This window comes from Typopeltis vanoorti, chromosome 2 (genome assembly GCF_054136105.1).
Source record: "Typopeltis vanoorti isolate ZY-2024b chromosome 2, IOZ_Tvanoo_1.0, whole genome shotgun sequence".
Taxonomy (NCBI): domain Eukaryota; kingdom Metazoa; phylum Arthropoda; class Arachnida; order Uropygi; family Thelyphonidae; genus Typopeltis; species Typopeltis vanoorti.
In genome coordinates this window covers 56,859,884-56,872,641 of record NC_143550.1, presented here as the reverse complement: position 1 = coordinate 56,872,641, position 12,758 = coordinate 56,859,884, and the positions used below count along the sequence as shown (strand labels likewise).

General features: G+C 37.0%; 1 protein-coding gene across 4 annotated transcripts in view; it reads right to left on the bottom strand.

The window, feature by feature from the left end:
• The window catches only part of LOC150109059 (uncharacterized), a 278,607-nt gene that overhangs the window by 119,783 nt on the left and 146,066 nt on the right, over positions 1–12,758 (bottom strand). For all 4 annotated transcript variants that reach the window (XM_090411446.1, XM_090411462.1, XM_090411471.1 and 1 more), the window contains exon 4: positions 1,445–1,702. In XM_090411446.1, coding sequence (XP_090267572.1) covers positions 1,445–1,702 — 258 coding nt within the window. The remainder of the gene's footprint in view (positions 1–1,444; positions 1,703–12,758) is intronic.

Genomic DNA, 12,758 nt, shown 5'->3' with positions numbered 1-12,758 from the left:
TAGGTAAATATGACTTCTCCATTACTTCCACATTAGTATCACCACCTCTGGGTCTGGCTCCCGTTGATATGCTTTTGTGCAGAAGTGGTTGCTTTCCCTGATATGTGAGAGGCTCTGCTTTGGGGTAGGTTTTCTGCCTGTCTCTGAGTGGGCTGAGATTATGGCTCTGCTTAGTGGTGGTGGGGTGAGCCTGCCATTGTGCAGTCACTGCTGAGAGTTCTTGGTGGTGAGGTGAGCCTGTCACTGAGTGGAACCACCGCTGAGTTGGATGGTCACTTGTAGGGAGTGGTCTGGGGGACTGCCTAATTTTTAGAGAGGTCTTTACTTAAACAGCACCTCGATAAAGGTTGAAACCAGTCTGGGTAGTGGCCCTTTCCTTAATGCATAGCATTAAACATGTCTGCAAGGAGATGTTTTTTTGCATTATGGGAGATACTAAAAGAAGTGATGAGAACTTATACCACCTTTACCACATGTTGCCCCAGTCTGGAGAGTGGACACTCTAACCACTCAGTTATGCATTTTCACATTACAATAACAAAAAAAAAAAAAAGAAAGAAAGAAAGAAAGAAAATAGCTTGTTTTGCTAAATAATGAAATGTGCTCGATAACTTTTAGGTAATTTTTTTTAGAAACCATATAAAGTCAAAAGAAATCAATAGATTTCCTTAATTTTGGTAAATATAGAATTTCCCCTCATGCTTAACTGTCATGTGGTTTATCTAATGTACCTAATGATACATTAGATAAAGTTGTCTGTATCTAATGATACAGACAACTGACAGAAGCCCTTTTAACATCACCAAGAAAAACTAGCATTTCTCTGATATCCAAATTTAATGCTTATCAGTAAAGAAGTTCTTTAGACCATATTTCTTCACACTTTGAAAATAAAATTTAAGAAATCAAACAAGCAGATAATCATTAAGAATAAACTTCTTTTCAGTCAGTAAATTTTTAATGGTGGTTTCTCTTGGTGATGTTAACAAGACTGCTGCCAGTTCTGTGTATCATTAAACTGAAAACAAACATAAAAGTTCTTGAATGGCAAGGAAATTTACCGATGCATTATCTTACTTGTCTATGGTATTAGTAAGAAGCTACCTGATGCAAACTTATCTGAATAGTTATGGTATAATTATTGTACAAAGATGATTTTTCATGACCAAAAAATTTAAATGCGTTAAACAGTGAAGAGATGTGATTATCATTTTAGACAGGTACTAATATAGAACAAAATGGAGTAGTAATCATCATGTTTTATGGTGACCAACTATGGAAGTCAGTAAATCAATAGAACATTAGTAGTCTGGAATTGCCAGTTTATTATTATTATTATTTAATTTTGTTGTTTCTATTATTGTTATTGTATTTTATTATTATTATTATGTTGTTATTAGACCAGATGTTAGATGTAACAAAACAAATAAAAATAATCACTTACTCACTGCATATCTGTAAACTGAAAGTAAAAGAGATCGAAAAAATGGCTCTTCTGTTAATGAAATTCCAATTTCATGAACTGCTCTAAATGGAAAATCAAAATGAATCCAATGATCCAGCAAATTTACCGCATGGGAGTCATATATCAAAGAATCTGTAAGATTAATAATCATCTTCTCTTGCAATTTAATAAATTCTTCCTGAGGCACACCTAACTGTTCTAGAACAGCAATTAAAGGTCTGTTTAAATATAAAGCTCCTGGAAAAGCAAAAAATAAATAAAATAATAAAATAAAATAAATAAATAAATATAGGTGTGAATATATATAAATTAATTTTATTCTTAAAAAGGATTTCATATAAACTTATATACATAAGAAACTGAATATAGAAACAAAACACGAATATCAGTGTGTTAAATAAGTATGGTATTAGAGATGATTTCTGATAATGCAGCTATTCTGATAATCTATTTCATGTTGTCAGTAGTTATTTTAGCCAGTAACAGCAGGAACATAGTTGCACACTCTCACTAGCAAAATGGATGAAATATTGCTATGAAACAATCAGAAAAATTAAAACTTGGATTTATGTTTAGGTGATTGGAATTTAACATTATCTCTTTAGAATCTAAGATTTTTCTTTCTGTCTTATAGTAATAATGATTTCTGAAGCCTTCCAGAATAATTTGTCTTTGTATCAATGATCCAAAGTGCTCATATCCACCAAAAGATGCACTACTTTTGCTTTTGTTTGAAACAGATTCACTAGCACCACTTACCTATTTTTGTGGCTGCATCATAACGAAGTAAAAAAAATGTACATTCATAAATAAATAAAATAAATCTACTAATGCCTTTTATTCTCCTGTAGAGAGCAGTCTAGTTTATTTTAGCCTTATCTAACTTTTTTTTTGGAGACAGAGAGGACAGTTCAATCTCCACCAGCAGCTAATCAGAGATAGATGCCACAATACTATCATTAATTATAAATGGTATTTGGTAATGAGATGGTCGACAAGTGACATCATGTTGTGGTCCCTAACACAATATATTTATTGCCTTAAATAGTGTGAGGTTCTATGGTAAATTTTCTTGAGTTAACTAGATGACAAATCCGCTTGCCTGTGCCACAGATCGACTAACTCAGCAACCAGTCAAACTTGTTCAAACCAGTTCAAAGAAAGGGTTAGAAAAGTTCCTCTAGTCAGGGATGAGATTTGAACTGAAAATGAGTTTCTTCAGGCTGCCTAATCTGCGAAATTATAGATGAATCACTTAAAGTATTAATCACTTTAATAAAAACTATTCAAATGACCAAAATCCTAAAAAATGCATGCCTATACATACACCATCAGTGTGGCAGCTTAATGTGTGCAGCCTTTTGAAAATAGAATGTTTTCTTGCATCTCTCTCTCTCTCTCTTCACTATGGCACTATGGAGCGATAGAAACATGTTTTCATCATTCAAGCACTCCTATTATAATAGAATCTCCATACAATATTTTCTCTCTCTCTCTCTCTCTGAACTTATTACCAGTTTCTCATTCTTTCACACTCCACTCACTCACTTTTTCTTTTCATTCTTCTTACTGTGTTACACACCCAGCTGCTTCTTAATCAACTAAAGTTTATGTTTTGCCTAATGAAGGATTCTGCAAAAGCTATTTTTCTCCTCACTGCTGCCTCATCATTCATATTACCTTCACTTCTTTCATACTCTTGAATTCATGTTTTGTCCACTAACACTTGCTTCTTTAACTACATTCTCCACAGCACTCTCAATTTCAGGCTTTTTTTTATCATTAATATTCATCACTTCATTTCCCAGCTTTTGGCATGCCTTGCATTTCTGACACTTGCTTAAAAAATATCCCCCCCCCCACAAACATATTCCACTCTAATTTTCATACCATATGCCATGCACCTTTATAATGAGCACACAAAAGTAATGCTTTCACTTTCAGTGTTCTTGTCTACACTGGTGGCATGTAAAGCACTGTTATATACAAAAAAAAAAAAAAAAAAAAAAGTAATTATTATGGGTGATTTCAACTATGGGAACATATTAGAAGGAGGAGAGGACACATGGGAGGAAGGAAATGGAATGCAGTTACTAAGGTATAATTACCTGAGACAGCATGTGATGGAATATACTAGGGGTTTGAGAGTGCTCAATCTGGTATTTGCATCAGAGCATTTGTTTATAATGAATATGACAATGTTGCCACCAATTGATGAGAGTGATCATATAGTCTTGACCTGGGAAGTGGTTAAATGTGTAGAATTTTCAGTTAAGACTTGGTATATGTGGAATTACAGGGCTGGTAAGTATGACAAGCTTATGAGATTGCTTGGATCAGTGCCATGTGATATAAAACTGCAAGGATAGTAAATAAAACTGCAACAGTAAAGAGTGTTTGAAGGAAGTAATGCTAGTCTGCATACCTAGTCAGAAGAGTAAATCAAGTGGTAGTTAAATGAATGAATATCATCATTAAGTTGGAGCTGCAAAAAAATGAATCAATTGTGGAGGGAATTTAAGGAGAAAGGTAACTAGCAAGTACATGGACAGTACAAGGCACAGGTCAGAAGGGTAGCCAGTGTGGTAAGAAAGGCAAAAGCAAAGTATGAAAGGAAGTTAGCAATGCAGGCTAAAGATAATCCCAAACACTTCTTTCAATATACTGCAAGTAAAATAAAGAGTGTATATGGCAGATGATTTTAATGAATGCCAATGGTAGGGAGGTAACTGAATCAGTCAAAATAGTAGAATTACTAAGTGAATGATTTGCAAGTGAAAATCATCCAGGTGATGATATTGCAGGAATGAGAGAGTCAAGGGCTTATATGGGAACTGAGGTAAAAGAAATGGAGGTGCATAGCATATTACAGAACCTTAATGCAAATACAGTTGTGGGATTGGATGGTATACCAGCTTGAGCTTTACGTCAAGTGGCAAGGAAATTGTCAGTGCCCTTGACCATATTGCTTAATCTAAGTTTCAGCTCAAGATTAGTCCCGAGAGGATGGAAAGAGGGGAAAATTGTTCCATTGCATAAAGGAGGCTCCAAGACTGATGTAGCAAATTACTGACCGATCAGCATATCAAGAGTTATCAAAGTATTGGAGAAGTTTGTCAAGAACAAAATACAGGAATGAATAAATTGGAATGTGATACTGTATAGAGGGCAACATGGTTATGTGAAGGGTAGGTCATGCCTCAGTAACTTGCTAACATTTTACAATACAATGACAGCTGAGTTGGATAAAAGTAATGGATAATGTATCCCAAACTTCAAGACTACATTTTGCTGCATTAAACCGATGTACCTATTCATTTGTCCATCTGTCTACTTTATTCAAGTCCTCTTGAAGGGCTACCACATCTGCACTATTACTAATAACCCTTCGAAGCTTCACATCATCTGCAAACCACAGAATATCCCCCTGAAATCCATTGACAATTTCATTGATATAAAGGTTAAACAATACAGGTCCCAGTACTGAGCTCTGTGTGACCCCCCCCCCCACGTAACCTTCTGCCTCCTTGATATTCCCCCATCAGACAGCCAATCCTTAATCCAGTTGAAAAACCAAACATCTAAACCCATGTGCTGTAACTTAAATATCAGCTTATCATGTGGCACCCTGTCTTTTGGATTTTGCAAATGCCTTTAATTGGCAATATGGCAGTATGTGACTTTCCCTCATCAACTGAGCTTGTCAATTTATTATAAAAGGCAATGACATTACTAAAGCAAGAGCACCCCTTAACAAACCCATGTTGACTATTGCAGATAACATTATCCTCATCTGCCCAACGCTGTATATGGTCCCTCACTAATTTCTCCAAGATCTTAACAACTTACTGATGAAACACAAACTGGCCTATAATCAGATACATCCAGTCTGCTACTGCCTTTATGCAATGGCACTATCTTACCTTCCTTCCATTCCTTGGGTACCCGTAGCCATACTTTCATTGAAAAGCCAGGTCAAAGGGGCTGTTCAGTTCTTTAGCACATTCTCTCAAAACCCGTGGTGAAATACCATCCAGTCCCACAGCTGTACTAACATCCAGAGTACTCAGTATTTGGAACACACTCTCCTCTTGCACTTCTAAACCTCACCCTGCCCCTCTAGTATTAAAATCTTCTCCAGGTTGAAATACTACAATAAAGTATTCATTGAACAACTCCGATATGTCCTTTGCATCAGTCACGCTATTCCCATTTTTATCCCACAATGTCATTCTTCCACAATCATTCTCCTCCTACTGGCCATATGGCTAAAAAATTCCCTAGGATTTTCTTTGGATCTTAGTGCCAATCTCTTCTCATATTCCAGTTTCGCCTTCCTTACCATACTAGTCATTCTCCTGGTCTGAATCTTATATTCTTCATGCATCAGCTCTCCACCCCTCTCCTTATATCACTTCCATAACCTCTTTTTCACTTGCAGTTCCTGTTTGATATTGTTTGTCATCCACTTTACACCAAATTGTGTCCTCTTCTTCACTCGTGGAATACAGCTTACTATTGCTGTTAACAAATATTCCTTCACAATTTCCCAAGCACTAATGATATCCCAGCCTTCCAATTCCACCCTCCACAGAACTGCCCAGAGTTTATATCTAAGACTATTATAATCACCTGCCTTATAATTCGACATACGTTCACTTTTTTTGATACTCCTGCATGTCTATTCATCTTCCATGTCTGGGGAGGAGAGATGTAATCTCAGTTATTATCAGCTCTTCTGATGCTATGACCAAATCTAAAACTCTTGAATCTCTTGTTCCCTCTATTATATGTCTTAAGACATTTGTCCCTCGAGAATTCTAGAAATTCCATTTCCTTATTACTACATGCATTTTCCTCTTCCCAACTTATACTGCTGTAGTTAAAATCTCCCATAATAATCATTCTTCTTGCACTTGCCAAGCTCAACTGCCTAAACATCTCCTGATCCCCACCCTCTGTACTCCTCGGCTTGTAGCAACAAATCACTAAATATCCTGTCTTTCCCACATCTACTTCACATTATATGCTTTCAAAACCAGTAGTGTCACTGCCTTCCAAAGCCTCAACTCTAAGAGGACATAAATCATCACCTTATAAGCAGTACTCCACCACTGCGTTTTCCCTTCCTATCCTGCTGAAAAATCCTGTACCCTGCTACTTCTAATCCTGTTTTTATATCATCTTCCATCAACCACGTGTCAGAGATCCCAATAATTTCTCACCGGGCTGATAATATCAGCACCACCAATTTATCTTGTTTATTCCAGATACTCCTGGCATTATAAAGTATAAAAATGTCACTGCTTCTATACCTCTCATTATCCCCTTCAGACTCCACTGGATTCAGTGTCAACTGATGTTTCCCCTTTCCCTCAAACACCCATTTCCACAAGAGGCCAGCCCTGCTACCTTCCACCCTGGGAATTCTAGTTTCCCTGCATTCGCACACCAACTCCTTCAGAAAACAGCAATCTCTCCAGATGCCTACGTCCTTCTTCATTCAAATGCAAGTGGTCGCTCACATGTAGTTCCTTTCTGTCCTCAAATGCCTCCAAGCATCCACATATTCCAATCCTCTCTTCTGCACATTCTGGCAATTATGCTATTCATTATTACTGCTCTTCTGCTCAGCTCATTATCATCATACCTGGGTAAGCACACTATCTTTCCTCTAGTTTTCTTTTGTACAACCTCAAGCAAGAATCTCAGATCTCTTGCCTCTCGATTTACACTGCCTCTCAAGTAATTTGTGCCCACCATCACAATCATCTCATTTACCCTTTCACCCTGCTTAATTGCCATAGCTACACTTTCTATCATTCCTCCAGGCAAACACTCCTCTGACATCATATCTTGCACACCACATACAGATCATGGAGTCGCCATACATCACACCCCTTACCACTCTGTTCCTTGATTGCTCCCCTGCACTCCTCACCCTCTCTCCTCTAACCCTTTCTCACTGTGTTCCCCTACTAATGTGCTGTCCTGGCATCACTCTATTCCTGATTCCAGTACTCCCTTGCATTCTCCTCATTCCCTCTCTCCGACTGTTTCCATTATCTCCTCTTCTATCATTCCCATAACTCTCTCTCACTTCTACTCTGATTTGCCTTGCATCATCTCTTCCATTTGTCTAATTTCATCTTTCATACTTCTCATCTCATTCCCGAGACATTCCTCCTCTTTCAGCTCATCTATCCCTCTCTCTCTCTGCAAGTTAGCCACTCTTGCTCACCGTTCATCTTCTCAATCAAGACCATCTCCAAAAACTTCACAATCATTCAAGTCTTCCACATTCCCCACTCTCATTTTTTCATTCATGTTTCGCTCATTATTCTCACCCTCTATCACACTACTTGTCTCTCTAGGTTGAGATTCTCCTGCCCCTGATGCAATGAAGTCAGTTATCATAATATTTAACTCGCTAAGCTCCTCTCATTGCCTACATTTTGTGCATATATGCACTCCCCCTTCTCTAACCCACCACATATAACATAACATCAGGAGTCTTACCAGAGCCTGTAGTTTAAGTTCAAGTAATTTAAATGTTCGCAAAAATCTGCAAAAAAAACATCAGTTTACAAACCCACATGATGTCATACATTTCTTTATAAGACATTTGTTAATCAGTCAAAAAGAGATTTATCTCATCCAGGCATTCAACAAATCATTTCAGAATAAGACTTTGACTAAGCCAATGAACATTGTTTTACATTATTAGTCCTTTGTACACCGAATCAATCTCATTCAATAGATTTTGAAAAAGTTGTCTTTTATTCATTTATTTTATTTTAATTACATTTCTATATGCAGAAATGTAATTAAAAACCTTGGTTAGTGTTTGCTTCACTTCTTGAAGTTCCTTTAGCCCAACTTTTCACATTTTTCATTTTCATGTTTCATTTTCTTATTACTTATTATTACTAAAACACAAATAGTGTTTGTTTCTTTCTTGCATTTTTATTTGGTATCACTCTACTTAATAAAATTGTATTCTATTAAGTTAAAATATATAACTAAGTAGGGTCAAAGCTGTATAACTGAGAGGAGACCTCCACATAGCCTTTAAAGGAATGCGGAGAACCGACCAGGGCTTCTGACCTAATGTCCAATCCTCACCTTCTCGTGGTGCACCCTGTTGGGAATCTACTTGGATACTGAATGGACGAGGATGGGCTGGCAATTTGGGATTTAGCCGACCAAATTGTATTCTTATTGGTTAAACCAAAATATAGAATGATGGTACAACATGACAAAATTTCATGCCGGCTGGGGCGTCGCCCGGTTAAACAAGGCCCCCGTTGTTTTCGCCAGGGAACCAGGGCGAACAGCGAAAAGTCAGCTACTGGAACAAATCTGAAAATAAACCCCAACTCAACATCACCAGAGTTAAAGATCGGTACTATCAACGTAAGAAGCCTGAATGGCAAAGAAATGGAGCTAGCTGAGGAATTAGATAAGTACCAGATCGACATAATAGGGGTGACTGAAACAAAAAAGACCAAAACTGGTGAGATCTTTCTGAGCAATAAATACAAAATGTTATATTCAGGCAATGACAATCAAGGAAAAGAAGGAGTAGCCATAGTATTCAACACAAAATACGAGGCTAATCTTCTTGAATGGCAGTCAGTCTCAAGTAGAGTAATGTGGGCAAATATGAGAATGGGGAACTGGACAATGAGACTTATTTGTGCCTATGGTCCCACAGAAGGTTCTACTAAGGTAGAAGTGGAGGAATTTTTTGAGGCTTTAGAAAAAGCAACTGACACAATGAAAAATGAAAACTTGGTCCTTGTTGGGGATCTAAATAGCAGAGTAGGAAATGATTGTGAGACATACAAAAATATTTTGGGAAAATTTGGAGAAAAGAGCAAAGCTAATAATAATGGCAAATATCTGTTGGATTTCTGCTCAGGACATGGACTGGTTATTACTAACACCATGTTCCAACATAAAAATGTGCACAAATTCACATGGAGAGAAGAGGCTAGGAATAAGAAAAGTCTCATTGACTATGTTATTGTTGATAGTGATGTTTTCTCCCTGGTGCAGGACACCAGAGTGTACAGAGGATTTGAAATTGGAAGTGATCACTATTTAGTCTTGAGCAGGATAAAATTGAATTTCATATTGAAAAGAATAACATGTAAGAAAGTTTTAAAGCGAATTAAAGTTGAGCAGCTCTCAGATGTGAACTGTAGGCTAAAATACACAAAGATTATTGAAGAAAAAATGAAAGAGTTTGAGAATAAGAACCAAAACTTGGAGATTCAGTGGCAAACTCTGAAGAAAACATTGATTGATTCTGCCAGAGAGGCATGTGGTGAGGTTATCTGTAAGGATAAAAAAATCAGAACTCCCTGGTGGACACAGGAAGTTAAAGAGGCAGTGAAGGAAAAGAAGAAAGCATACCAAAAGTTACTGTCAAATAAGTCAGCTTGTGCTCTTAGAGAATATAGAGACAAATGCAAGAATGCTAAACACTGTGTAAAACTAGCTAAACAAAAGTCATGGGAGGACTTTGGCAAGAATATAGAAAATAAATATCAAGAAGGTGGCAAAATATTCTGGAGGTTGTTGAAGAAGCTTAAGAATGGAGGAAAGAGTGCTGTAAAAGGAATTAGAGATGATAAAGGTGACATGAAAACGGGAGAAAAAGATATCCTTGAAGTATGGAGTAATTACTTTGAAAAACTGCTAAATGAAACAAGCATTGATGACAGCACAGTGGTAAAAAACACTGACCAGGCATGCAGTCAGGAATACATATCCATACTTGAAGTAGAAAAAGCCATCAAAGGCTTGAAATGTGGAAAGGCAGCAGGAGTAGATGATATTCGACCAGAAATGCTGAAATATGGTGGTATAATAGTCTTACAGTGGCTGCACTGCATAGTTCAGAAAGCCTGGACAGAGGGACGAATTCCCGATGATTGGAGTAGAGCTCTCATAGTACCCATATATAAAAAGGGAAATAATAATGCATGTGAGAATTACAGAGGTATTTCCCTACTGAGTGTTCCTGGCAAGATCTATGCAAGTATACTTGAGAAACGGTTGAAAAGAATTGTGAAAGAAAAGCTTGGTGAAGAACAAGCTGGATTCAGGCCAAATAGAGGCTGTCAGGATCAGATCTTCACTTTACGACAAATAGTCGAGAAAGCATGGGAATATAACAAAGATCTGTATTTAAGTTTTGTCGATCTGGAAAAGGCATATGACAAGGTGCCAAGAGAGAAGCTATTCAATACGCTGCAGTTATATGGTGTCAATGGGGCATTATATCAAGCAATACTTAGTCTTTATTTGAGTTGTAAGTCAGCAGTTAGAATTGAAGGAAGTACAGGAAGATGGTTTAATGTTAAATCTGGTGTGAGACAAGGATGTACATTATCCCCTCTGTTATTCATTATCTATATGGATCACATTATGAAGGAAAGCGGTATTAAACATGATATCAAAATTGGAGATGTTAATGTCAGCTTTTTGATTTATGCGGATGATATTATACTTCTAAATAAATCTGCTACAAGTCTGCAAGATTCTCTGACTAAATTGAATAGCTGTTGTAATAGATATGGTATGAAGGTCAGCAATAAAAAGACAAAGACAATGAAAATAGGCAGAATCGTTGAAAATGTCAACTGCATTGCGAACGGAGAACCTGTGGAACAAGTAAAACATTTCAGCTATTTAGGCACGATTTTTACTGAAGATGGTAAATTAAATATAGAAATAGACAACAGAATCAGCAAAGCTGGTATGATGGGAAGTCAATTGAATAAATTCATATGGAATAAGAGAGAAATCAGTCAGAACACTAAATTAGCTGTGTACAAGACAGTGTTCAAACCAGTTTTAACTTATGGATCTGAGAGCTGGGTCAGAAGTAAAACACCTGACCAAAGACTAGAGACCACAGATATGAGAGTCCTGAGAAAGATTATAGGCATGAACAGATGGCATCAATGGCAATATCATATTAAAAACGAGGATATTAGGAAAGAACTTGACATTGTCAGCATCCAGGAATGCGTTAGCAGAGCTAATCTCAGGTGGTATGGTCACTTAAACAGAATGGGCGAGGAAAGATTAGCAAAACAAGTGTTCTCTGCCAGGTTGGCAGGAAAACGACCCAGAGGAAGACCAAGATATAGGTGGATTGATACGGTACAAAGTGCCTTAGACGATAGAAATATAAGATCTGATAATGTTGGAGTCTTAACAAGTAACAGACTGATTTGGAGGAAAATTGTAGATAGGAAATTAATAATGATGTAATTTTTTTCATGTAGTACTATCATATCCTGTACACCCCTTGAGGGTACATGGCAGGAATTTGATGATGATGATGATATAACTCAGTGAAGATGTTGGATATGTATTTATTTATTTAATTATTTTTTAAGGTAAGCCTTGGGTTGCATTCTCTTGAACATTCAGCACCTATGCTGATAACCCATCCAATCAAAATACTTTATTCAAATCAATCTCTTCCAATAGCTTTAATGCCTCCAATGTTTTGTCTCGTTCCTGTCAGCATTCAGAGAACTAATGGGTCTGTCCAGAATGTACACCTTACTTTTAGTAGAGCCCTTATCAGCACAGCTATGTCCAGAACATCTAACATTCCTATTATTTGCATTCAATAGGGTTATTTTTATATGGATCTACTTTACACAGTGATAAAATTCTCTTGGATTTCTATTAGTCTGTTGGGTTAACTTCTTTTCATAATCCAATTTTGCCCTCTTCACTATGACAGTTGCTCTCCTGTCTTGCACTTTATATTGCTCCTAAGCCTCATCATCACTCACCTGATGATATATCAACAGTTCTCTTTTTTAATGCAGCTCTTGCTTTAAAGTGTTATTCATCCATTTAACTTCGATATGATTTATTATTTTAACTCCTGAGACGCAGCCAGTTATAAATTTCCTTCAGACACTTTCTGACCTACTTCCCATGTACTATTGATTCCCCTACTATGCAGTAATGATGAACTGACATTATTATTATTGGACTTCCATAGAGTCAAAAGGCTTATCATGGTGGATCTTAATGCTATAAATACACACACACACACACACACACACACACACACACACATGCATGCACACACCCGATACTCACTGAACTGCACCCTAAAAGCATTCATTGTCAAATTCAAACCACATTTACCATATTATTATTATTATTATTATTAAACAAGACCTCATGGAGTCAAAGACTCATCTAGGAGGTCCTTTTATCTCTCACACACATCTCATCATACCGGGTCTTA